Source organism: Salminus brasiliensis, chromosome 2 (genome assembly GCF_030463535.1).
Source record: "Salminus brasiliensis chromosome 2, fSalBra1.hap2, whole genome shotgun sequence".
Taxonomy (NCBI): Eukaryota; Metazoa; Chordata; class Actinopteri; order Characiformes; family Bryconidae; genus Salminus; species Salminus brasiliensis.
Window position 1 is genome coordinate 28873553 of NC_132879.1, and position 27592 is coordinate 28901144.

Genomic DNA, 27592 nt, shown 5'->3' on the forward strand with positions numbered 1-27592 from the left:
AAAAGACACAAATTGATTTAACAAATCAAACCATCAATGAAAACAACATCTTGTTTTGAATAAATAACCACACTATGCACTGTACGGTGCATGAAACATATACGGGACGTCTCACGGAACAGCACAAACAGTGGAGATACCTGTGTTGCTGGAGTGACCGGAGAGTCAGGCCCCACCGGCAAACTGTTAGAAACATAGTTGATTTATCTAAATTGTTTTTTTGTTTTTTTTAAACCAGTCAGTAAATACTCAACTGGACATTTATGAGCTGCCATTTCAACTGACACGTCCAAGATTACTTTTAGGAGATGCAGAGGATTTCATGTTTCTTTATACCAAAGCCGGACTTGGAGCAGACTCAGTCTTTGCACTGTTTGTTGATAGGCAAAAAGAGTTGTATAGAGTCTGGTACATAGATCTGTGGTCTTGTGGTGTTTTGTTAATGGACGGTCCAGCATATTGTCACTGTCATATTGTCAGTGAAGGGTTCGACATGGACATCCCCAAAGATATGACTGGCAGTGTTCTAGGTTGGTCCCAAAGAATTGGGTATACTGTACATTTTCACGACAATGGAAAATAAATATTCACATAAACCTAAGACACAGTATTGTTTCCTTTCTTTCATTCACCTATCTATTAAAACCCTGTATGTTTCAGAATTGCTTTAAGTGAATCTATGAGAATCAGCATTGGAACTTCGTTGCTTGTTGTGCAGGATTATCTGATGGAAAACGTTCTGTCACGCAGTACTTTCTGCCAGAGAGACAGAACGATCCAGACAGTCTGTGGCCTCTTATTTATCCACTGCTCTGGCAGGCACGAGTTTCAACAGCAAACGAGGCATTTTCTTAAACATTTCCTAAAAGCTTGTTCGGCGCACACAACAAAGGACTTTCCATTCATTCAGAATAATAAGTTTGGTCCTGTTGTTGTTGTTGCTGCATCCGCCAAATCAAGTGTGTAGTGAAGCTCAAACTACATGTTTCATTTTCCCTTCAAACTAACTGGAACGTTACCAGCCTAAGTATTAAGCTACACATGATTTCAAACTATTTTAGGCTCTACTGCAGAGGCCACCAACCCTGCTACTGGAGATCTACCTTCCTGCAGATTTCAGCTCCAACCCTAATCCACCCACAAAGCTGAAGGTTGCTTTATATATGGATTTTCAGAGACCCTTGCATTCTGGCACCTGTGACTGCAACACTAAAGGTGGAACGGGAATTACTGCCCTCAGAAGAGCTGGATTAGCTGAATGAGGTGCCAGAATGTAACAGTGGCACCATCTGAGGTGGAATAAGCCAGAGTTCAGACTCATAACCCCCTCTCACCTTCAAACCTCCCAATCCCTGAGGTGCTTGGCTGTATCCAGAACCACATACTACCGTACTGTACTTACTATTGTAATTCGTATTTCGTGTTTAGTATGGTAGTGTAGGATTCTGGACACAACCCTGGATTAGCTGAGTGATGTACCAGAAAGTAACCATTACAACAAGGTGGAATGCAAACATTCCTATATGTATGGTCCAGGGATGTCTGGCTGCATCCAGAACCACATTTGACTATACTATACGTACTTACTATTGTAATGAATTTTAGGTAGAGCCCTTGATAAGCTGAATGAGGTGCCAGAATGTAATTGTGGCACTATTTAAGATGGGATGAAAAGTTTTAAAAATAAACCATAATTTCATAATCATAATCCATTCCACCCCATACTACGTACAAAAAAAAATTTATATTGCAAAGGGTTCTTTGAGCAATGCCATGAAAGAACCACTTTTGGTTCCCTGAAGAACCATGTTAGTAAAAGAGATCTGCGAGTGTGACAAACCTTTTCATTTGATGTAACAGTTCTTGACCAATTTAAAGGTCCTTCACATGGACTGGCGCCCTGTCCAGAAGGCTTTCCTTTTTTTTAGTAAAGGACCTTTTTTTTAACAAAAGGTCCTTTATGCTTTAATAGAAGTGGTTCTTCTTAAGCGTTGCTCAAATTACTCTGTGTAGCACCTTTATTTAAAATGTTGCTATTGTAAGAAACAGACGTTTTATAGCGGCGTACAACTTAGTAAAGCAGTCCTGAAGGCAGCCCTTGTTTGGCTGAGTGAGGTGGGTTGGAGATGAAACCTGTGAGAAGGTAGCTCTCCGGAAGGAGGGCTGGTGAATCCTTGCTCTACTGAAAGGAATGTAAAAGTGAAGAGGTGCAAAAAGTGCAAAAGGCAATTACTAAGCAGTTGCTACCGTACTTCAACAACAACAAAAAAATAAAAACACAGGGAAAAAGCGTTTCTCTGCTTAATGAGCTTCTCCCTACTTGGTCATGACTGGAGAGTAAGTGTAATAGTCAATCACGGTGATACGAACTGGAGTAACATCTTACAACATTAAAACAGAGGCACACCAAAAAAACGGAACATCTGTTAGTCACTTACGGAGGGAAAGGAAAGAAGAAATGCACCAGCACACGAAAGCACTATATACAACACCGACACATACACACACATACATACACATACACACACTCCAAAACAATAGGCACTTAACACAGTACAACAGCACGATAACCACTCACGGAACAGAGATACATATGGCTGAACAACAACAGCTTCTCTGTGCTACTGTGCTACATCTATGCTGAGTTTGTCTCTGTCACTTCAAAATAATGCTGATCTACTGTACACACACACACACACACACACAAAAACACATACACACGCTACAGCACTATCAGGTGGGAGATGTGGCTTTATGGTTGACACACATAGTGGTTGGCACACCATGGTTCATAACACACACTGACTCTGTTGGTTGTCTGCTTCGGCTCACTCGCTGGGCTTCTAAAAAACATATAAAGAAGAGGACACAACAACAACAAACAACAAGGAAAATCATATTAATACACCCAACGAACACCAACTGAAAAAATAGAGGACAGATGGATGGAGGGGAACGTGAAAAGGCGGAGGAGGGAGAGGGGGTTGGGGTTGAGGTTTGAGGGGGAGCGTCCCCTTAACCGCACGAGGCAAGCAAGGTCAGCGTGAAGCCAGCACGGGGCAGGGTAGTGAAATGGCCACTGATGGAAATGGCTCTGCTGGACATTCATGGTAAAAAGCGCGAATTTACCATGCCCCTCCCCATGCTCGGCCACAAGCAGCATTCAGCACACAAGCAGCAGCGCACGTAGACGCGGATTATGGTAGAACAGGCCATCGCATGCTGGGTGCTTGAGATGTGGTGTGCTTTGTTTTCCGCCATGCTCAGGAAACGCTATCATGCCACAGTGTGTGAAGCAGGGCAAATACATCACTGCCGCTCCTGCTTTCCGTCTCTTGTTACACTACCACCCAACCACCACCACCACCACCACCACCCCTTTAAAAAGTCACATACGATCTCTTTGACCTTGCTGACCTCTCAAGGGCCCAGTGCAACGACACATGGGCCTGGATGATAGAGTGCTGGTTTACAACTGCAGCTTTTTTTTTTTCTGGATCTAGTGCACCCTAGCTGCGTTCAGATCAAATGATGGGTCCTATGACAGATAAGAGAGAGGGGTGAAAAGTCAAAGAGAAGCCACTGTAAAGGAGGAACACAGCTTGTTGCCAGGCAACGAGGGTGATGTGTATGTGTGTTCTGTCAAATAAAACCAGAGTCCAAAACATCGATTCAGTACAAAATTTATTTCATGCAAGGTCTTTATTTACAGTGTCATTCGCATACGGTACGGTACTGGATTTTTTTTTTATGGCGTTTTTTTTTTGCATAAAAGTGCATGCGTTTACCTTTCCCCAAGTAAGTTAAAAGAACATACTTTTTTTCCCCTCTTTTTTTGTTTTGTGTCAACAGCACACAGTCTTATGTAGTACATGTACATTGTTCTATTTTGTTTTGCTACAGAGAACAACAGACATTACGCCAATTATCAATTATCACGGTATGAACCTGAATGTATGAAAAAATAAAGGCTGAACTGTACTCGGCACTGTGTTCCCGTTCCCTCAGCTGGTTTTGTACTCTGAATAGAGTGGAGTAAATTTGCTCGCATAGGAAAAAGGTTGCTCTCGAGGTTAAAGTGCATTATTTCGCTATTTGCATTTTTAGTCTGTTTTCGTAAAGGAAAAAAAAAGCTGAATGGTCAAACTGACCACTGCTACTGTTAGAAACATGGTGTGTGCTCAAACACACACAAAAGCTCCTGGTTTGGGGAAAGGCAAAAGGAATTTCAGCAAAGAAAGAGTCTTTACTGCTACATGTACTTTATATCATCTTAAATGATATCATACTAGATCTGCATTATATATGGATTTATATCTGAAAAAGAAGCTTTGGATGTAAAAACAAAGATATACTTTTCTTACATGATTTCTTATGACTTACATTTGTTTTTCTCAGTTTCCCATGCAAGGCATGCAAATGCAAATGAGGTTTCTTCAGTCATAGTTTTATGTTGGTGACGTGTGCATCACTAGAATCATGATGGGTAAGTGCTACTTTCACTTTTTTTAACTCCATTGTTACATTACTAAACTATATGAAATGCCATTTTCTCATCTTTTTTTTATTTTAAAAAGGTGTCCCATAGCTCCTGATGGAAAACCACAGCTTAGAAACACTGAAGGAGGGAAAGGGGGAGTCAGAGGAAGGAAGGGAAGGTGAGAAAGAGAAAGGAAAAGCACGATAATGTTCCTGGAAGGAGAAGAAAGGTGAGAAAAGAGAAAGAACAGACAGAAGGAGAATATGGACACTGACATGATGTGAGTAGATAAACGAGGAGAGTCGGGACAAAGACAGAACAACGTTGAGAGACAGATACGAAGAGAGAGAGAGAGAGAGAGAGAATGAAAAGCTGACAAAGACAAATGCTGATGAAAGACGGATGGTACACGAGGTGGGCGGGCATCTCAGTGCAGCGCTGCAGAGCGGGGCCTCTGATTGGTTAGTTTGGTTGTCCATGCTACAGGATGGATGGGATGGGGGAGTGGGCCTGCTGCATGAGACAGGGCGGGCTGCAGGGGAGGGCCGACACTGAGGCCACGCCTCCAGACATGCTGCTATGGCTCCATGGCTTTTCATAACCTTCATTTAAAGAGAGAAAGGGCTTTCAGTACACCACAGTGCATCCTCAAATGCCAGATGTATGTGATTGCGTGTTTGTGTGTATGTGTGTGCAAGTGTACATTTGTGGCTAAGCATGTCTAAAAGTGGATGAATGTTTTGGCACTTGGAGTGCATTACTGTGTAACCCTGTCATGTAGTTATGCTCATGGTGAAACCAGTTGACAGTGACCATTCACCAAGTCAACCGCATCATCCTCCATGCGTGCTATGCATTATGCATTAGTCTGTCTACTGCATGCACTGGGTGGTATCACAGTGCTAACCAGCACAACACAGCTATAGAGAGATACCAAAGAACACAGCCAGACACTTTAGCTCAATAGACTAGATAATATCAAATCAAGCTAACGGTTAATATAATTCCATGCAGACGATTCCTCTTTCTCTGTAGTACAGCAATTACTGTTTGAATTTGTTTACTGTTTAAAATCTGACAATAAGACGCACCTATAGCACCATTGTATTGGATAAGCAAGAATAAAAACGTCTGTTGTGATGTTCAGCTCGGTGTATGGCTTCTGCTGGGATGTTCTAATTTTGAGCTTCAAGCTTCTGTAAGCCCCAATTAGAATCTAACAAGTCCCGCCATGTGTTTCACAGTGATACCTGGAAACAGTCTCACCTCGGTATTTAATGGGGTAGAACGTAATTGGTGTCAACCTGCTCAAGCAGCAGGACACAGTGTGAGTCAGCTTTGGGTCATGCCTTTGGAGTTATGTAATTCTCTAGCATGAAATATTCTTCTCATCTTGCTTTTGGACTAACGCTGGTTTGGTGGCGCATTGGGCCCACGTGATATACGCCGTTTTAAACCGGGCACTGTGACCTAAGAGCCTCTGACTGGCTGAGTTCTTGTCATGTGACCACATGCCTCATATCCCATGCTGGAACTCTCTAAGGTTCACCATCACCAATACCACCCGCCATAGTGAATCTGCATGCATGACTATTTATCAAGGCAGGCACTTCCTTTAAGCTTCCTTTAATAATAGCAGCAAACTAATTTCAAGCCTGTGACACCAGGAACCTGCAAATCCACTTACAGCAGAACCTGGAGGTTCTATGGTTCATAACTGTAAACTGTAATGTGTGCCACTGAAAGTGTAACATTTGACATCCAACAAACAAACAGGGTAGAAGGATAAGCGTCAGGAGTTTTCAATAATTGTTACTTCCACTACAACTTCTACTGCTGACCTGCAGGCAAGGCCTAAAAGGGTCAAGCCACAGACTTTGTGCTTTGTGAGACTAATCACAAAGTGATCACTTTCCTTGAGTAAAAAAGGCCATCCTCGACTGACAGCAGCTTCATTTTTCACAGTAAGCAAAAGATGGTAAACAGTGACTGGCCGATTACGTACCCTTCCTGACTCTTCCCCCTATGTGATTGCCCCGTTCTCCAGAGGTGAGCAGAAAGCAAGGTCTCTCGCGGTCCACAGGGCTAAAAACCTCCTCAGGTGACACTGCCTGGTCAATGTGGGGACAGTCCTCATTGGCCAGGGCTGCTTTAGATGCCTCCCCGTTCACTTTAAAATCTGCGAACACAAACAAGGACAGACGGTACACTTCAGTCTCGGGCACACAGACCGTTCATCTCACAGCATTAGCTCAATTACAGCCTACAGGCAACATCAGCGAAATTATAGTTACAGTCAACCTTACGTCAACCTTATGACACTACTTATGCCTGTAGTATAAAAACACATTTCCTCTGTCCTCTGTGGGATCTGTTATTAAATGAGAATGTTCTTTAGGTGCTTTACTGAATTCTAAAATCATATAATTACCTTACCCTACCCTACATACTGGAAAAATGACAAAAGTCAAATAGTCATCTTAAATCTTCTCAGCTTTAGCTGTATAATCGAGTTTTCTACATTTATGTTTACTGCATTTAGCAGACGCTCTTATGCAGAGCGACTTACAAAAGTTCTTCACTGTTTACTCAAGAATACCCTTAGCTAGTTTGAATAGACTAGAATTCAAAGATACCTCTAAGCTTTGACACTACTAAACACAAGTCAATATGGAGACCATAGTACTCAACACTATATTAGTAACATGATGCCTTTGTTAGTGTCAAAAACTCTGTCTAGAAAATAGTGATATATCTTGGGATTTACTTGGGTAAATATAAAGGTCCATTATGTCCTAATGGAATGACAGAGCAGAAATCTTTATTTCCTTTGGAGACCCAAAAAATGTATTTCGTTTTGTAATGATTTCTTTATCATTTTATTATTATTATTTATTTGGCCTTATGTGGCCTTTTGTAACATTATATGCTGAGTTTATTAAAGGTCATACAGTGATGATTCTGTACACTAAACTGGGTGTAGGTAGTTCAGGTTCAGCTGAGGGAGGTCTTCTGTTTCCTTGGTCTGTGTGGTCTGTGCACATTTTCAGTTCAGTTCCCCTCAATAAAAAGGGGAAATGTGGCAAGCGATTCAATTAGTCAGGTCTTTAAGAAAGATATATATATATAATAAATATTTTATTAACTTTCATATTTTATTAATATTATATGTTTAAATTATAAATATATCTGCATGTTAAAAAATATAAAGAAAACAAATCAGGTTATATTACTCATATTCAAATTGAGCCTGCAAAAACAGTATGTTAAGACCATTTTTGAATGATCAGTTATTTAGCACCAGAATCAAAATTCATTCATAAGACCATTTATTTTCATTTTATGCTGTCTGAAATCAAAATATCACATCTACCATGGAATAGTTAGCGTTAGTGTTGCCCTCTCTTTAGTTTTCGATGATGATTTTCCCTGCTTCTTTGGTTCTGATAGGGGCAAACAACCAAATGTTGGCTCCACTCGTTAAAACATGAGTGGACATCACTCATGTTTTAACATTAATCGGGTTAACATTACTCAGGTAAACATGAGGTTGTTTACATCTATACTGGGTAAACCATACATTTTACACGGTCGCAGAAAATCTTCTCTGACCCCACCTTTTTTATGTATATCAGTGTTTTTTATATTTGGAATAGTGTTCTTAACTAATAATTTCAACAGTTGTTCTTTATGACTTCATGAGAATTCTGTCACCAGTCTTAGATCACTAGTGCCTCTCGATACTGTATCAAATAGCTGATTTATGATACAGCTAATGTTTTTCAAATCCCAAATCTTATACATTTTAGACCTATAAGAGGGTGTTAAGCTGCGTTTCTGGAAGACCGCAGTCCCATAGGGTTATATGTCTTACCTGCATGATCCCACCTAACTTTAATATAATAAAATTTTATGTAATAAAAGGTAAAGAAATGAATACATAACAACTGCAAATTATTGCAACAGGAAACTAAATGCTTTTAGTTCTCTTGAAGAATCAATAGTTCTTAACTGTAATCTATCACATATTGACCTGCATAACTGGATCAGCTGTGGTATATTACGGTTGGAACTAAACAGGGTGTAGTTCTCTAAAAGCAAACTTTGAAATGCCTCCATGTAAGCAATCAGGAAGCTGCAGCATTTTGCCTAAGTATGACCTCCAGGAAGCCAGACTCATATAGCTGCATGAGGCTAATAGCTAATGGCTGAGTAATTTAAAGGGCTCTGGATGCTGTTGGCAATTGCAAAGATTTAATGACAGCAGGCATCGTTTTTGACCCAGCAGGAGCAGGAAATGCAGTGAGAGATTGCTGATTCATTTGCATTCATAGTATTATTATTATTATTGCTAAGCTCACCAGTGCCTCCTTGCTTCTTCACACTGTACCAAACTATTGATTTCCTCACTCCTACAGTCACTGCTGTACTCTTACACACCTGCTCTTATAGTTTGCCTATGTCTCCAAAATCAGACAGATTATTATTAGATTAAATTATTTTTCATTTTTGCTTTAAAGTATTTATTATGGTCTTTTACACATTAATGAAATTTCGCCCCACGCTTAAAAAGATTCCAAGCTGGTAAGTCTTCTAGGCTCACCCAAATTGACCCAGACACAAAGAGAACTATTCTAAGTAAGGACCAGCCTTATAGAGAAAAAAAATAGAATTCAAGATGCCTTGAATTACTGTCTACAACTAGCCAATATGCCGATCTTTGTGTACAGTCTATTCTTAGCATTCTAAAATATGTAGAAAAGTAAAAAAAAATAATATATATATATATATATATATATATATATATATATATATATATATATAATATTAAATGTAATTTAGGATCACTGCATAAGTAAATAATTGTGTGTCCATTATATTTCACAAGTAAAATTAGTAAGTAAAGATAGACCAGGTGGAAATGTTCTTGAGAACATATTAAGTGAATAAAGATCTAAAAAATTAAGGGAAATAATTCTACAAATAAAAAGACTTATATCATGGCATTACACATGAAATATTATAAAAACTAAAAACTGTAGAAACAAGAAGGAGAATAATAGTTCTCAATTATAGGAGAGAATAGGTTTAGCGTATAGCTCTGACATTTCTTGTGTGTGCAAAGATTACTTCAACCAGCTTATGTCATTGAAAAACACTAAAAATGCCTTTCCAGTTTTGAGACTAAATTACCAAATCTTTAATATTTTATTTTTCTACACTGTATCCCCACTAAAGAAAAGAATGATCTTATTTTAACTAATGCAAGTTACAGCAGGTGGCAGTGCTATTTATGCACTGTCTGTGAATTCAATATTCTGTTAGACAACTTACCTTGGTATCTAATCTCAGAGACTTCTTCCTGGGCCAGAGGGCAGGTATCGCTGTGTGTACTGGGTCTTGGAGAGTTAATAATTGACTTACAGTAGTTGGGGGAGCCCAGGGGGAGAACCCGGGGAATATACTTGTTCTTTTTCTTTGGTAGTTTTTGTTTTGCCATTGCCAGAGAGTAATACATGCCAAAATTGTTGACAATCACGGGCACAGGCATGGCAATGGTCAGCACACCAGCCAGAGCACAAAGGGCACCCACCAACATGCCTGATGTTGTCTTAGGATACATGTCTCCGTAGCCAAGCGTCGTCATTGTAACCACGGCCCACCAGAAGCCGATAGGAATGTTCTTGAAATACGTGTGTTCACTGGCACGGGGGTCGTTGGGATTGGCTCCGATGCGCTCAGCGTAATAAATCATGGTGGCAAAGATGAGGACTCCGAGGGCAAGGAAGATGATGAGCAGGATGAATTCGTTGGTGCTGGCGCGGAGCGTGTGACCCAGCACGCGAAGACCCACAAAGTGACGTGTCAGCTTAAAGATACGCAGGATCCGGACAAAGCGCACCACACGCAGGAACCCCAGCACGTCTTTTGCAGCTTTGGAGGACAGGCCACTCAGTCCCACTTCCAAGTAGAAAGGTAGGATGGCCACAAAGTCAATGATGTTGAGGGCGTTTCTTATGAACTTGAGTTTGTCAGGACAGAACGTGATTCGTATTAAGAACTCAAAGGTGAACCAGACAACACAGACTCCCTCAATGTACGTGAGCTGCACCATGGTCTCAGTCTCAGGGTAAAAACGCTCCACGGTTTCATTGTCTACCACTTCAAACACTGTCCGGTTGATGATGGGGTTAAAGGCCTCATGGGTCTCCAGGCAGAACGTTGTGATGGACACCAAGATGAAAAAGAGAGATGCGAAAGCCACCCACTGCACAAGAAAAAAAGAGAAGAGAGACAATTAGTAAAGCCAGAAAGAGGGAGAGTGTATGTATGAACAGTCTATGAATCAGTGGCATCAAATTTCCCAGGCACATCACTCCACCTTCCCTCCTCCCCAAAAAACTAATTTCCCATTAAAAAGGTACTTTCAGCAGAATTTAAAGAAATCCAGGATAAAGTCCCAGTCGGGATAAAGTTGCTAGTTTGGTCTCCTTATGCACTACAGAATACTGCTGCGTCAACAGGAGTGTGTCATTTAAGCCCTATGTCTTCTGCTGCTGCAGCTCAAGATCACCGCTTGAGCCCAAGGACGATGGAGGATGGCAAAGTGGCGCCAGCCCAACTCCCCTCTACCTCAATGGGCTAAATTTAACTGTATCTTCTCTCACCGGGGACTCCAGGATGCCCCTGGCAAGGTTGCCACGTGCCAGCTGAGGGGCCATGGTGATAAACAACTAGCCTTTCGGGGCTTGGACCCTTCTTAACAGGTATGGATGAGATGGGTTTACTGTAGAGGACAAGTCTGTCGATGTCTGACCACTGGCAAGGTGGTTTATTGCTGAGAACAAAGCGCTTTGACCTTCACTATGCACACGTGACGAGCTCAGACAATGCTTCATCAATAACTTTCATTTCAGCCTTTCCATTTACGTAGGCTCAGGTCTTATTAGCTTGTAATTGGCAATACATTGCCAGACATTAGCTATTGATTAATTATATATCTGCATTTAATGGAGCTTCTAGGGACTGCTGTCCTGCGAGCACTTATCTGGCCAATTCTTCTAAAAGTCATCCCCACTGCTCAGTTTACAGCTCCTTCCACGGCATATTGCTTCTCACAAAGTCTCTCTCCACAGGCACTTTATATCTGGGTCACCCAGTACTTAGTCAAACAGACAGAATTCCCTGGATGTGCTTTGTTGGCCGTTTGTGCGGAGTAGGGATGTTTTGTCTGAGGCACTGAGCATTCAGACAGGCACACTCTCTCTCTCTCTCTCTCTCTCTCTCTCTTTCACACACACACACACACACACACACATAAACAAACACACAAATAGGCGCCTTTCATCTATCATTAGGATCACCCTCTCGTCTTTGTACTCAGGCGGAAAGCCTGTGTTTGGTTTGAGACTGGTTTGTGTGGCTCTGTGCGGACAGTATTGTGCCATCTCATTCTGGGAGAAAGCGGTGGAAGGGAACAGCCAGAGAAAGGGGTAGAATCGAGAAGATGGGGGAAGGGAAGAAAGATGTGCTGGGGAAATGATAGAGGCATAAACCGATAGGTGGGAGAGAGAGAGCGCGCACACACACATGATGGGTAAAACCAATGAGCTCTCTCGAGACCTTCACAACCTCATTGTTGCTAAACATACTGATGGGATTGCTTCCAGTAGAAACTACTGAAGATTCCAGTGAGCACTGTTGGGGCCATATTCTGGAAGTGGAAAGAACATCATTTCACCATAAAATGGCCATGACCAGGTGCTTCCCGCAAGATTTTAGACAGAGAGTCTAAAAAAGCCAAGGACCAAGAGCCAAGGACCACCTGTGGAGAGCTATAGAAAGACCTGGAATCAGCGAATACTGCATTCAACCGCCATGGCCTATATGCATGCTCACCACAAAAGACTCCATTGCTAAAGAAAAGACATGTTGAAGCTATAGTTTGCTCAGCAACATATAGACAAACCTGTGAAATACTGGGAGAATATAGTCTGGTCAGATAAGACCAAAATTGCACTTTTTGGATGCAATGTACCGCAACATTCTTGATAAAAATCTGCTGCTTCCCAGCATAACATCTTGAGTACCATCAATTTAAAATATTAGTAAAACAAAATGATAAAACATGTTCTAGGATCTATGTGTGCTTTCATTTTTATTTTTACAATTTGTTTCTAAGGGTTTAATGGTACAGAAGGTCACGACTCAGTTCACACCACGGTTTGGACCTTTGGAGGTTCAGTACAACAGAAAGCCCCCACCCAAAAAAATCCCATCTTTCTTTTTATTGATTTTGAAAAGACCGCCGTGCCAGTCTCGGTCTGTTCCACCTACTGTGGCATATTTTCCACACATATCCTACAGCTGACCAACAATACCATCTTTGTCGGATCCAACACAATTTCACGAATTGAAATAGCATGTAAAAAGATCAGAATTTCAGAAATATGAAATAACAGATTTTTTTTTTTACATGTGGGCCAAAGGCCTGCAACAACACAGTGCTAACAGTAAAGGTAAGCGATGTAATCAAGGACTCATTAGCACAGCAGCCCTCACATTAAATTTTACTCATTTTAAAACAAGATACTACAAATATGTTACACATTTAGGCTATAATGATGCAAAAGGACAAAAGTGGCATAGTGCCAACATAGAGCGCAAGACTACATGACATTTTACAGCCTTAACAAGACCAGATTAACCTCTGCTGTCCTGTATGGGTGTCTGTTTTCTAGCATGGCTAATTAAAATCTGGAAAATAAGGTTAATGTTCACTACTTTAGAGAACACTGAACTCACAAAACTAATCAGCATTTACTTTAAAACAGCACTGACCAAGGAATACCTCAAAAATGGTGCTTAACTCAAAAGGTATGACTCAAAAATGTATTCTCTGTGCGACTGTGTGCCACATACCAGTACAGCCCTATTTGTTTCATTTTGATGCTATGCCATAGATCAACAGTCACCTCACAGTTCCATCTAGGTACAGTCCCATAAGCACTTCTCTGTCTAATCAATCACAGTGAGATACCTGAAACACTTGATCCGTGTTTGATGGGATACCATCTAATAGCTGTCCTCCCAGTGCCACAGCAGTGACCTCAGTATGTGCTATCATCATCTGGTGACTATCCAGTCGTGTGAGTGCTTTGCAGCTGAATGATGCTTCCCGAAGCACAGAATAAGACCAGTGTCATGCCTGTGATGTATAACACCCATTCACCTCCAGACATACTGATCACAACCATCAACTGGGTTATTCACACAAAACATGACAAACTATATGTCCAGCCTGTAAACAAAATAAAGTGGCTAAAGCTTGATGATTTTCTTCTTTGAATATACAATCAATGAAGCCTGATTGAATGCTTAACCGTAAACCTGTACGATTGAAAAGACTATTAGTAACACTGTTTAATATGAATAATAATAATAGTTGAAAAAAATCTTTATAATTTGCATATTGTAATTTGCATAAGTCAAGCGTAAAAATATATACATCTTCATGCAAATGTTTGGATACCCTTGGCAAAGGACATTTTTATTATTAAGAAGTAGCAAATACAAACTGTACAGATAATACAACATAAATCACAATCTTTTCACCCCCTTTGCCAGAAATCACAGCGTGCAAACAGCCTGTTGGCAGAATTAACTATTTTGTCTTCATCAGTCCAAAGCATTTGTTCCCAAAATTGATCTAGATGTTCTGTAGCATACTTCAAATGTTGAATTAGGTGATGAAGTCGCAGATAAGGTTTCCTTTCCATGGCTCTTGCATGAAGATTATGTTTGTGCAAGCAATGATGCACAGTGGAATGGTGCACCATCACTCTCTTCTCTAATAACCCTTAATGCAGGTTCTTGGCGGTCAAATGTGGGTTCCAATTCATCTTTCATACCAGCTCAGAGCAGTTCTCTTTCAGTTGAGAGTCTGCACTGTAAAAACTGCAAGCTGAATAAATCTTGGCTATTTTGTTATAGCTGTTACATCCGTTTTCAGATCTTTTACTTGGTCAAAGTTTTGCCCAGGTTGCATTGATGATTTTGTATTTTTTCATGTTTTGAAAGCTAAAATTGTTGTGTTGTATGTTTAATTAATTAGCTACAGATACCGGTGTTCATTTCCTAATTCAAATACAAAGAAAACATTCACCCACTCTTTATTATGTTTTATTTTTATGTTTATGTTTATCTCATTACTGCAGTACTTTGTCAACTATGCAGTAACAACTTGTGTGACGGGATTTTGTTCTGGTTTACTTTCTTAGAGTTTATAAGAAAAAGTTAACAAGAAAGTTAACATTATGGCATCCAACATAGATTATTTCTTGTTATTAAAAAAGGGAAAAAATAGAAAAGATTAGTAATGAGAGTACTAATGAGAGTAAACAAATTTTTCTATATGTATTTACTATGTAAATATAGTAAATATTGTTTTTATACATTAAATATTGACATATTACATATGTATGATTCATTATTTATGTATAAATACTTGAATTTTTACCTTCTTACATGTTCCTGTCTATCGTTTATAGTCATGACCAAGTTTTGTGCATCCCTACCTAAATTACACATATATATACATACATACACACACACACACACACACAGACACATACAAATGCACACATGCACGATCCTCCCAAGCAGGCTAATGAGTGACATGTGGGAGGGTATTTGCTGAGAAAGCAAGTCTGGACAAGCCAACACTGAAGCCCACATTCAATCACCCACCATCACAACACACACTTTCTGAACCAGATGGTCCTTACACACACACAAGGTTGCCGGCGCACAAAGAGACCTCTTTATTCAAAATCACGCATGGTTTCTCAGGTAAAAAGCACACTTCACTACAATATTAAGACATCAGTTGTGTTAAAGTGTCAGAAACAGCCCCTGCTGTGTGTTTACCGCACAATGTGAAAAAGCAAACATCAGAAAACAATGTCAGGCGTCTCTTAAACGTGTCAAATTTCAGGTTAACTTTCAAGCAAAGTGCAACTAAGCTGTCATTCTCCTTTACTGTGACAACACAGCATTTTCATCTGATCCCTCTCTTGTTGTAAGGTACTGTCATCATTTCAGCAATGGTTCTTGTTGCGCTTCCCTCAATATTTCCTCCTCTCCTCCCTCCGAGAGAGAAACATCAACCATGATTAAAGTGGTCTTTACTAGCAACTCCTTGTTCTCACTACAGTTGCAGCGGTATACCGTTTTTAGATGTACCATGGTGTGAAAATTGATGATTATCAGGCCGTGTACATTAGCTTAGTACCAGTGTTGGACAAAAATACTGAATTCAAAATGCAAAAGAATCCCACCAATTTATAATAATAATAATAATAATAATAATAATAATAATAGAGAGAAAAAAGGGAGAAAAAAAACAACCACAACAGCAATTACTAGAGAAGGACGGGTGAAATGCCATATAATGTGATACTGTGATATTTTCTGAGCCAGTTATTATACCAGGAAAATGTCATACCGTTTGCAACCCTAGTTCTCACGTCCTGTGGGAATATGGTAACTGTTATCATGTGACTAACGCAATGACATCAGAATCAGTTTCAGCAGAAAATTGGAATTGATTCCATGTGGAAATCTGGCAATATTTAAATGTCAAATATATAACCATTTTCAAATATTTTTATATATGGGACACATACATCAGCTGTGTATCAACATATACAATCATACATGTGCTTCACATATATTGAACAAACAATGAAAATTGTCTCTGTTACACAAAAAGCACAATCTAAAGAACTCACTTTTAGGCAAATTTACCATATGCACAAATATGTTTTTCTCTACTAATTATAAATATATGTGTAGTCCATATATTTTACATGTATACAGTTTTTGATACTGTATTAATACAATATACATTTTGCTAGTTTGGAGCATGCCATCAAGACAAGACAACCATATACACTATTCGTGACATTTTGTGACACAGATGGAATCTGGCTTCTGCCTTTAACCCATCCGTGCAGTGAACACACACGTACACACAAGTGAAACACACACAGTGTACTGTGAGCACACGTGCCCGGAGCAGAGGGCAGCCATTGCTGCGGTGCTTGGGGAGGAGAGAAGGTAAAGGGCTACCCTATCATCAATAGCCCAGAGCCCCATCAGTATATGGTGATATGGCGAGGATGCTGTAAGACATGGGGGAGAACTCAGAGAACTTGTCCTGGAGTTCAGGTGCTGCCTTGTGGTAGGAAGCCAGCCCACCCTTTGATATACGATGTTTTGGATTATAGGGATGTTCCTCCTCCTAAAATAAAGTCATTTCTTAACACACATTTCATAACATATTTAAAAAATATATATGAACAGTCCTTTTTGATTATACATGCATACATTGCCATATATCAGATTTATGTGTGGGCTTCATCTATCAGGCCGATGGTTCCATTTGCCCAGTATTGTAAACCAATTCTTGATAATGTATTAATAGACCTCTGAATCCATGTGCCATTCTGTAGTAGTGCCCATATTATTAACTACATGTCAAAGCTGTATTACGAAATGAAAAAAGTGAGTAAAATTTAAAAAGTGATATATATATATATTACATATCTAACCTCATTTGAGTCTACTGGTTTGTGTAGATTTGGGTAAAAGTGCCACCAGCAGCAGTGTCTTACGATGTTAGTTCAGTGTGCTTATGTAGCAATGTATCAAAATTTGTATAGCAACTTGTTAACGACCTCGCAATTCTGAGGATTCAGTGACATTTGAAAGAAAAATGTTTGTAGGACAAAATGTATCCACTTGGAATACTTTTGTTGATATGATCGCACATTTAAAAAAAAAAATCACATTCATTCATTCATACAGAAATCCAGACTCAAATGCCGGCTGTGGAAGGACGCCCGAAAGCTAAGCTGTGCTGTTGCACTAAAATATCAGACTTTTATTCATTATATAGCCTTTTTAATGTTGTAGAAATACATGTTTTTATATTTCTCTGTAATGCCAATTCTAGTATCTACTGCTAAGGCTAGTATCAGCGTTGTCAGATTTGTACATAAAAAAATGTGGAATATAGACACTGTATTTGCTACAGGATCAGATCAGATTCATTCCTGTTTCTCTCTGCAATCCAATCCAGAATCTTCTGCTGAAATCAGCCCGATACCGACACCTGGTAGTAGTGCCCCCTCCACTACTAATTCCTGACATCATGAATTTGAGCCTTCTCACACTCTGTTGGACAACCAATAGGCTATGTGATCTCACTATATCAGAATTGTGAGAACACCATCTATACAGCCTTGCTAGACACTTCTGGTTCTTGTTTTTCCCATTGTGATGTACTGATGGGCAAATGGTGATGAAACCTACTGGATAGGTCTCTGTGAGGCTTCCATACTTTAAGCAGAGATAAAGAGATATGAAAGTGGTGATTGCAGCAAGTAATTGAGTTGTCAAGTTGTAATGTAATTAAGACCTACAGTTTGATGGAGGGAGGCTAAAAATAACTCAGCACAATTGAATTGGCTCAGGAAAACACATAAAGTCCAGTTCCTTCACTGCGAGAGGCAGGGCCTGGGAACACAACAGTGCCAGAAAGATTCCTAAAATCATCAGCCACAAAATGTAGAGCTGATCTTTCATTTGGAATTTTTCTTTCAATAAAAATTAAATAAGTAAGTAAAAAATGCTTAGTAGCTTCTGAAGAGATGAATATTTAATGCAGCATGAAGACACCCAATAAGTGTCCTTCTAACCTGCCTTCAGAAAAGATTCTTCAGCCTAGGAGTGATGCCTCACAGAATGTACTAACCCATGATCTCCTGCTTTTTCGTTTTTTCTCACAAAATAAATAAATAAATAAAATACTTATGAATGAATTATGTTCCTTGTTTTATTGGAATAAACATTCTGCAATGTGAATATTATAAACACTGTAAAAGTAGCACTTAACTGGTAGCTTATATTGGTATCGGGCTGATGTCATCAGAAATTGGATTGGATGCTTAAAACAAAGAATGAACCTGATTCAATCCTGTAACAAATCTATCCTGAAACACCATACACTCACACTGTGTGATGATATCTGTGTATGTCTTTTGGTGGTGTAGTAGAGTGTATCTGTAGTCTTAGATCTTCATCATAGCCTTTTTTCGCAGGCCCCCTAAAGACGAAATGATGTCCAGAAACTGATTAGAAACTGATTGTTTAATGTACCATAAAAGAGGTGGGGTATGCTGAGATGCAGACAGTTAAACACTTCAGAATCTATTTTATTCAGCTTTGATACACTATATGTCCAAATATTTGTGGATACCCCTTCTAATTAATGTGTTCAGCTATTTAACATTGCACCCATTCTTGACACAGATGTGCAAAATTGACAATATAGGACTCTCTGGAGCAGATAAACATGAACCTATTTGCACCAAGCCTTACACCAGGTGTGGGCTAGAGGGGTATAAAGCCCCCTAGCATTGAGCTGTGGAGCAGTGGAATGATGGGATGGTTCTTCATCCAGTTCGTTCAGGATGATTTGGGGAGTTGGGGATGAGGTGGAAGTGGTGATCATCCAACATCCTGACCTAACTAATGCTCTTGTCGCTGAATGCAATCAAACTTTCACAGCAATGCTCCTCCAAAATCTAAGAGAAAGCCTTCCCTGGACTGTAGAGTCAGTTACTCTAACAGAAGTTACTCTAATTTCAGAAGAAACAATGAATAACAGGTGTCCCAATACTGTTGCCCATATAGTATAAATCATATTTATTATATATCAAGTAACTGCAACACCTATCAGTTATACCTCATGTATTTAATAGAGAAATGCTGATTTCAGGGCAGAAATGGTGGCCACTCTGGGTCCTGTGGAAAGGGGTTAAGGGAGGTGCTTCAACTCAGAATTGATCATTTTAATGCTTAGCAGTTTCTTAAGAGGAAATATCAGATTGGTATCAGAAGATACGTGAGGTTCATATCAGTATCAGCATCAAAAAAAGATGAAGATATATTGCGCCATCTCTAGAACAAAGTGAACACATGGCCTGGAAAAACGCATAACTCAACCACAGGCTTCATCTGATTTCTAGGGAAGTGAGAAGACTTTATTAGGTTGCTACTGGTTGTTTCAGATCAGGCAGTTCATCAATCTCTGTGGTGTTATCAGAGCTCCAGCAGCTCTCTGCCATGGCAGACACACAGACCAGCCTGGCTCCCAGCAGTGGAGCAGGACAGCCCTAGCCACAGCCAAATTAATAAAACATCTCCTTCCAACAGCCCAGCGTCATCACTACCATCCTGGAGCAGATGCAAGGAGCCCTGGCCAATACTCTTTCAGCGTAAGGCCCGCACCCACATCTCTCTCTCTATTAATATATACATCACTTTTATCTCTCTGTCAAAGTAACTTTCCTCTCTCACACCCTCTTTTCCCTCGATTAAGCTACATACAGCCTTTCCCACAGCCAACACACTTTGAATTTGGAGGCCTGCCATCCTGGGCCTTCTCAGTGCCAGAGCCTTTGGGTCAGAATAAACAGCACTGACCTGTTTTCGACCTGATTGCCAAAACTTGTGCAAATGCTGGGACCACATTCAGATGTGTTTAAGAGCTTACTGGCCTCATGGTGGGAGTGATGCGGGAGATATCAACAAGAGGAGTGGCTGGGCACAGGCCTGAGAGTTTAAACAAAATAATGAGAGATGTAGAGAAGCTCATATTTTGATGTGTGTGTGTGTGTTGCTCCAGGGGTCATGGTTGCTGCTTGTACCACATCAAAGTGAATGAACAGCAGTCAGTGGTGGAGCTCTCTGGGAGAGAACATGATCTGTGTTCCCAGTTACAATCTGTGAGCACTATTTCCAATATTATGTCACCAGATTTGAATTGTGTTCTAGTGAACACTTGGAACAAACAGAATCAAGCTCTTGAAGAGGGAATGCTCCACACATTCAGGCTAATCTTTTGAGGAAGAAGGTTCTCATTGTCTATCATTTGCTGTTTCATGATCAAAAATCGAACAGTACATCAGGGTATTATGTAAGACGGGACGACGGGACAGTGTGTTATATAGGGGTGAAAAGGGGTAAAAATGGTGCAATGCAAAATTATAGTGTGCATCATAGAGATGTGACAATGCGTTCTGGAGAATATGCAATCTAATCTGTTGTATTGTAGAAATACCAGAGTTTACAAATCGATCTACAAACACATTCCAGTAAGGCGGTGTCATGCACAGCACTCCTCCTGTATCCTACCTGCAGTCTCATTAGTAAATTCTGCAATTTAATTGATACAGTCATCATGATCCTTAATTTTAATTTCATTCAATATATTGTGAACATACATGTTAGGTCATACAGAACAGTGTGTTAGGTCACATAGAACAGTGTGTTAGGTCAAATAGAACAGTGTGTTAGGTCACATAGATCAGTGTGTTAGGTCAAATAGAACAGTGTGTTAGGTCAAATAGAACAGTGTGTTAGGTCACATAGAACAGTCTATTATAGGATGTGTTAGGTCATATAGAACAGTGTGTCAGGTCATATAGAACAGTGTGTTAGGTCAGGTCATATAGAACAGTGTGTTAGGTCAGGTCATATAGAACAGTGTGTCAGGTCATATAGAACAGTGTGTTAGGTCATATAGAACAGTGAGTTAGGTCATATAGAACAGTCTATTATAGGATGTGTTAGGTCATATAGAACAGTGTGTCAGGTCATATAGAACAGTGTGTTAGGTCAGGTCATTTAGAACAGTGTGTCAGGTCATATAGAACAGTGTGTTAGGTCATATAGAACAGTGAGTTAGGTCATATAGAACAGTGTGTCAGGTCATATAGAACAGTGTGTTAGGTCAGGTCATATAGAACAGTGTGTCAGGTCATATAGAACAGTGTGTCAGGTCATACAGAACAGTGTGTCAGGTCAAATAGAACAGTGTGTTAGGTCAAATAGAACAGTGTATTACAGGATGTGTTAGGTCAAATAGAACAGTGTGTTAGGTCATATAGAACAGTGTGTCAGGTCAAATAGAACAGTCTATTATAGGGTGTGTTAGGTCATATAGAACAGTGAGTTAGGTCATATAGAACAGTGTGTTAGGTCAAATAGAACAGTGTGTTAGGTCACATAGATCAGTGTGTTAGGTCACATAGAACAGTGTGTTAGGTCAAATAGAACAGTCTATTATAGGATGTGTTAGGTCATATAGAACAGTGTGTTAGGTCAGGTCATATAGAACAGTGTGTTAGGTCAGGTCATATAGAACAGTGTGTTAGGTCATATAGAACAGTGAGTTAGGTCATATAGAACAGTGTGTCAGGTCATATAGAACAGTGTGTTAGGTCAGGTCATATAGAACAGTGTGTCAGGTCATATAGAACAGTGTGTCAGGTCATACAGAACAGTGTGTCAGGTCAAATAGAACAGTGTGTTAGGTCAAATAGAACAGTGTATTACAGGATGTGTTAGGTCATATAGAACAGTGTGTTAGGTCATATAGAACAGTGTGTCAGGTCAAATAGAACAGTCTATTATAGGGTGTGTTAGGTCATATAGAACAGTGAGTTAGGTCATATAGAACAGTGTGTCAGGTCATATAGAACAGTGTGTTAGGTCAGGTCATATAGAACAGTGTGTCAGGTCATATAGAACAGTGTGTTAGGTCAAATAGAACAGTGTATTGCAGGATGTGTTAGGTCATATAGAACAGTGTGTCAGGTCATATAGAGCAGTGTTAGGTCATATAGAGCAGTGTGTTAGGTCATACAGAACAGTGTGTTAGGTCATACAGAACAGTGTGTCAGGTCATACAGAACAGTGTGTCAGGTCAAATAGAACAGTGTGTTAGGTCAAATAGAACAGTGTATTACAGGATGTGTTAGGTCATATAGAACAGTGAGTTGGGTCATATAGAACTGTGTCAGGTCATATAGAACAGTGTGTTAGGTCAGGTCATATAGAACAGTGTGTTAGGTCAGGTCATATAGAACAGTGTGTCAGGTCATACATAACAGTGTGTCAGGTCAAATAGAACAGTGTGTCAGGTCATATAGAACAGTGTGTTAGGTCAAATAGAACAGTGTATTGCAGGATGTGTTAGGTCATATAGAGCAGTGTGTCAGGTCATATAGAACAGTGTGTCAGGTCATATAGAGCAGTGTTAGGTCATATAGAACAGTGTATTAGGTCATATAGAACAGTGTGTCAGGTCAAATAGAACAGGCTATTATAGGATGTGTTAGGTCATATAGAACAGTGTGTTAGGTCATATAGAACAGTGTGTCAGGTCATATAGAACAGTGTGTTAGGTCAGGTCATATAGAACAGTGTGTCAGGTCATATAGAACAGTGTGTCAGGTCATATAGAACAGTGTGTCAGGTCATACATAACAGTGTGTCAGGTCAAATAGAACAGTGTGTCAGGTCATACAGAACAGTGTGTTAGGTCAAATAGAACAGTGTATTACAGGATGTGTTAGGTCATATAGAACAGTGTGTTAGGTCATATAGAACAGTGTGTCAGGTCAAATAGAACAGTGTGTTAGGTCAGGTCATATAGAACAGTGTGTCAGGTCATATAGAACAGTGTGTTAGGTCAAATAGAACAGTGTATTGCAGGATGTGTTAGGTCATATAGAGCAGTGTGTCAGGTCATATAGAACAGTGTGTCAGGTCATATAGAGCAGTGTTAGGTCATATAGAACAGTGTATTAGGTCATATAGAACAGTGTGTCAGGTCAAATAGAACAGGCTATTATAGGATGTGTTAGGTCATATAGAACAGTGTGTTAGGTCATATAAAACAGTGTGTTAGGTCATATAGAGCAGTGTTAGGTCATATAGAACAGTGTATTAGGTCATATAGAACAGTGTGTCAGGTCAAATAGAACAGTCTATTATAGGATGTGTTAGGTCATATAAAACAGTGTGTTAGGTCATATAAAACAGTGTGTTAGGTCATATAGAAGTGTGTTAGGTCATATAGAACAGTGTGTTATAGGATGTGTTAGGTCATATAGAACAGTCTATTATAGGATGTGTTAGGTCATGTAGAACAGTGTGTTAGGTCATATAGAACAGTGTGTTACGGCATGCTTTAGGTCATATAGAACAGTGCGTTGGGTCATATAGAACAGTGTGTTATAGCATGCGTTAGGTCAGATTATATGGGGCAGTCATACTGAACAGTCTATTCGGATAGTATGTTGTTTTATTCTGTACCATGTAAAATATTATGGAACACTGTGTTAGGTCATGTAGGACAGTCTATTAGATCATATGGGACAAAGTGTTAGGTCATGTGGGACAGTCTAGTAGGTCATATGGGACAGTGTGTTAGGACAGTGTATTAGACCATATGGGACAGCGTGTTAAGTCGTAGGACAGTGAATTAGATCATATGGGACAATGTGTAAAGTCAAATAGGGCAGTCTCTAAGATCAAATGGGGCAGTGTGTTAGGACATATAGAGCAGTCTAGTAGATCATATGGGACAGTGCATTAGGTCATATAACAAAGTGATACATCATTTATAAAGTGTGTTCTGTTCAATATGACAGAGTGTTAGTTCATATGGGGCAGTGTGTTAGATCTTTAAGCACATGCTTTTTGACCATATTGGACAGTGTTAGGTCATGTGTAGTAGGACAGTGTACTAAATTACATGAGGCATGTGTCAAGTTCTCCAGTGATCTGATGCCCCACACACGCCTTCTCTCGTTCCTCGCTCACACACACACACACACACACACACAAACAAACCTCTAGCTCTGTCCTCACTCACCCGCGCGTATCGGGACGAGTAGGGGTCCTCAAAGAGCGCCCACATCTTCTTCTGCCAGCGGCTCCAGCGGCGGCTCCTGCCGTCCGCCGCGTCCCTGTGCGCGAGCCTCCGCGTCATCTCGGCACCCTCGTCGCCGTCGGCCGCCTCGTGCGTGCCGTCGCCGGCCCCCTCCACCTCCACCTCGTGCGCGCTTTCCACAGGCGCCGTGCCGCCGAAGCTTACGAGTGCCTCCTCGGCCTCACGGTGCTGCCGGTACGTCATCCAGCAGCACGGCTCCACGTCCGTCTCATCGATGCCCCAGAAGGAGAGCTCCTCCTCGTACAGAGGACCGCACACGTCCGCCGGGCAGTGCAGCTTGCCAGTGCGGTAGTAGTTGAGGATGTGCGCGAAGACGCCTGGGTGCCGGTCGAAGAAGAAGTCGTGGCCCGAGCCCTCCGTCTGCTCGGCCAGGCGCGCGAGCCGCGTGCCGGGCAGCGTGCGCAGCGTGCCGCGGTACGTCTCGTGCCTCACACCGCCGACGTTCAGCACGACGCGCTCCTCGTCGTCGCTCAGGCCCATGGCGGGTACCTCCCTCCCTCCCTCCCTACCTCCGCCACCCCCCACCCCCCCCACCCCCTTAACCCCTAGCAGCTGCAGGGCATCAGCACGGGGGGGCGAGAGAGGCTACGGGCAGCACCCCCGTACTCGTGCAACACATGCATGCAGAGTAGGGGGCGTGGGTGGGCACAGTCGCACGAGACGATCAGACAATCGGTGAATAAAAAAAGGTTATTAATGCGCGCGCCCCTTTTTGCTGCGTTTTAGAAGACCGCGTGCGACGGTGCGAGGGGTGGCTTTGTGTGAGTGTGCGTGTTTTAGCGCGCCATTTCTAAACGCGCGGTCCTCACCCGTCTCCTCACAAGAACAATAAAAGCAGCTCTGGCGACCACCAGCATAACCGAGTCGATTCCGAACGCGCACGTGTGCAGATCAGAGCACCGGTCCGGGTGTCATTGGGCGCAAGGTGACCGCACGCAAAGCGCCTTCATCACTCCTCTCCCTCAGTGCGTTACAGCGCTCCTCCGACTGCACCTTGCCCTCATCTGGAGGCGAGGACCCTCCCTGCCGTGTCAGACTCGTCCGTTGCGGTGCGCGTTCACTGGGGGCGTCGCTGCGACGGCTTCCTGTGCCGGAACGGACGCTGCATCGGAGGCAAGTCGGCTGGGGTTGTAATGCCTTGGAGGCGAGCAGCAAAAAGGACGAGGCGCGCGCGCGGCCAGTGCGGGGAGGATCCTTCATTCACGGAATGCAGTGCGGTCTCGCGGCAGACGTGCTCCTCCGCATGCAAACGCACTAGTGCACATGTGTAGCGCGCTGGAGCCCCGCGCGCACATCCTGAATGATTTAACCACAGGTAGCCTGTAGGTGCTGTGCTCACGCGCAGCTTGACCTCCCTCCACTCTGTGTGTGTGTGTGTGTGTGAGAGAGAGAGAGAGAGAGAGAGAGAGAGAGAGAGAGAGAGTCTGTGTGTGTGTGTATAGTTGCTGGGGTGGGGATAGGGGGTGTAATGGCTCTGGCACCGTTATCGCGCGCTTTTAAAGGCAGCAAGAGAGACAAATACCTCTGGTGATGCTTGACAGAATGTCCGTCCCAGTAGAAAAGCTGTGTACTGAAATGAGCAGCCCCCCCCCCCCCCCCCCCATACACACACACACACACACACACACACACAGGATTAGAATGTAACGATAAGAGATGCATCATAAAATAATAATAACTCTTAGCCAATCAGGGACTTCTTCTATTTGTTGGATCAGGTGGAGTGGATTAGGGTTGGATGCAATGTCCAATGCGGGAAGGTAGTTCTCCAGGAGCAGTTTTGGAGACCACTGTGCTGGGCACAATCACAATCAGTACAATGTGAGCATGTTAATACATTGTATACATGGGGGTGCCTTGCAATGCCATATCTGTTTGAATGTCCTCCATTCAGTATTTAGCTATGTTTGCTTACAGAAATAGACACCTGAGACAATCAATGTAATCAGCCAAAAAACATATAAAATAATAATAAACTCCACTAAAATCAGTGGTAGGTTTCCCCAGCAACCTTAGCACGACAATCACTGGTAATTAGCAGAGTGAGAATAAGGTTAAACAGTCTCTCTGTCGTTTAAAAAGAGCTGTAGGGAAACTAGGCCGACTTAACATCAGACCTGTACAATAGTGTGCTAAGCATAGAGACTGTAACCAGCTTTCCAGTGTGACCACAAAGCAACAGGGGAAAATGTCAATCCCTGCTAAAGATGTTGGATATTAGAAAGGTAAAGGTTAAGGTGCACGTATTTGTCACTGTACAACGAAATGTGCCCTCCGCATTTAACCCATCTGTGGTAGTGAACACACACTCACACACACACTAGTGAACTAGGGGCAGTGAGTACACACACAGTGAGTGCACCCAGCAGTGGGCAGCCAACTCCAGCACCCAGGGAGCAGAGAGGGTAAAGGGCCTTGCTCAAGGGCCCAACAGTGTACTGTACCAGTCACCTGGTTGAATGTGTGCAGGTCATCATCTTAAAAACACCTGGTCCAAATGTTAGGATGAACAATTCTTTCCCTAGTTAGGATGTCATAGCTGGGGGTTTCAGGCAGTTGTAAGTTGTACGACTGTGGCGGTGTGTATGTGTGAGGGTGGAAATACCCCTCAAACCATGCAGCTACAGTCTGTTACTGTACATTAATACTTAACCATTTACTCATTTAGCAAGACTAATAAAGCCTATATGACCAATTCATCTCTGGATGGCAACCATGTGCGACCAAACTTTTGACTGGTGCCGTAAGTTCATTGAGAGCCTCTCATCAAGCTCATGTACACTCATATAAACACTGTCAATTATTCTAAGTCCTCCAACACAAGTACTATTCTGCTCTAACACACGTGATTCCAGCCATGTGGAAGGATAGTAAACAGGGTCACAGTCCTCCAGGACTGCAATTGGAGAAACACCTGCCATTTGGAGGACTGAAATAGAACCGCAGTGTCCAGTATGTGTCCGTAGGTGGCAGCAAAGCTTGACAATCTGCCTCCCTGGTACATCTGCTCTTCTGTCCATCTACAGAGCTATTGTCTAAAACTTTTTTTCAACAGGTCTCAGTTGTTTCAGTTATTCTTGAGAAGATGCAAGTCAGCTTATGCCAGCCTGTGGTCATGATGTGTGTCCTCAATATATACCTTCCTGCAGGCTCCACCTCCATCCCAAATCTAACACACCCTATTCAGCCAATCAAGCACTTCTGAAGACAGTCATTAGATGTGTTGGAGGTCAACTCTGTAC

At 41.5% G+C, this 27592-nt stretch overlaps 1 protein-coding gene across 2 annotated transcripts; it reads right to left on the reverse strand.

Annotated features, from left to right (window-relative positions):
• On the reverse strand, positions 1-24830 carry kcnc1b (potassium voltage-gated channel, Shaw-related subfamily, member 1b). 2 transcript variants are annotated; one of them, XM_072672295.1, is made up of 4 exons: positions 24273-24830; positions 9815-10748; positions 6486-6659; positions 1-2843 (listed from the first exon to the last, which is right to left on the reverse strand). In XM_072672295.1, the coding sequence occupies exons 1-4, from the start codon at positions 24828-24830 to the stop codon at positions 2734-2736; spliced, it is 1776 nt and encodes a 591-aa protein (XP_072528396.1). In that variant the 3' UTR covers positions 1-2733. The 2 variants fall into 2 exon arrangements, with proteins under 2 accessions (XP_072528396.1, XP_072528395.1); XM_072672294.1 differs by lacking the exon at positions 1-2843 and adding an exon at positions 3684-5082.
• Between the last annotated feature and the right edge of the window lie 2762 nt (positions 24831-27592).

Excerpts from the sequence above, each read along its gene's own strand:
- kcnc1b (XM_072672294.1), bottom strand. The coding sequence starts at position 24,830 with ATGGGCCTGAGCGACGACGAGGAGCGCGTCGTGCTGAACGTCGGCGGT. Across the intron at positions 10,749-24,272 it reads ACTCGTCCCGATACGCGCGG|TGGGTGGCTTTCGCATCTCT; the intron begins GTGAGTGAGGAC and ends TTTCTTGTGCAG. Across the intron at positions 5,083-6,485 it reads AGGGGGAAGAGTCAGGAAGG|GTTATGAAAAGCCATGGAGC; the intron begins GTACGTAATCGG and ends CTTTAAATGAAG.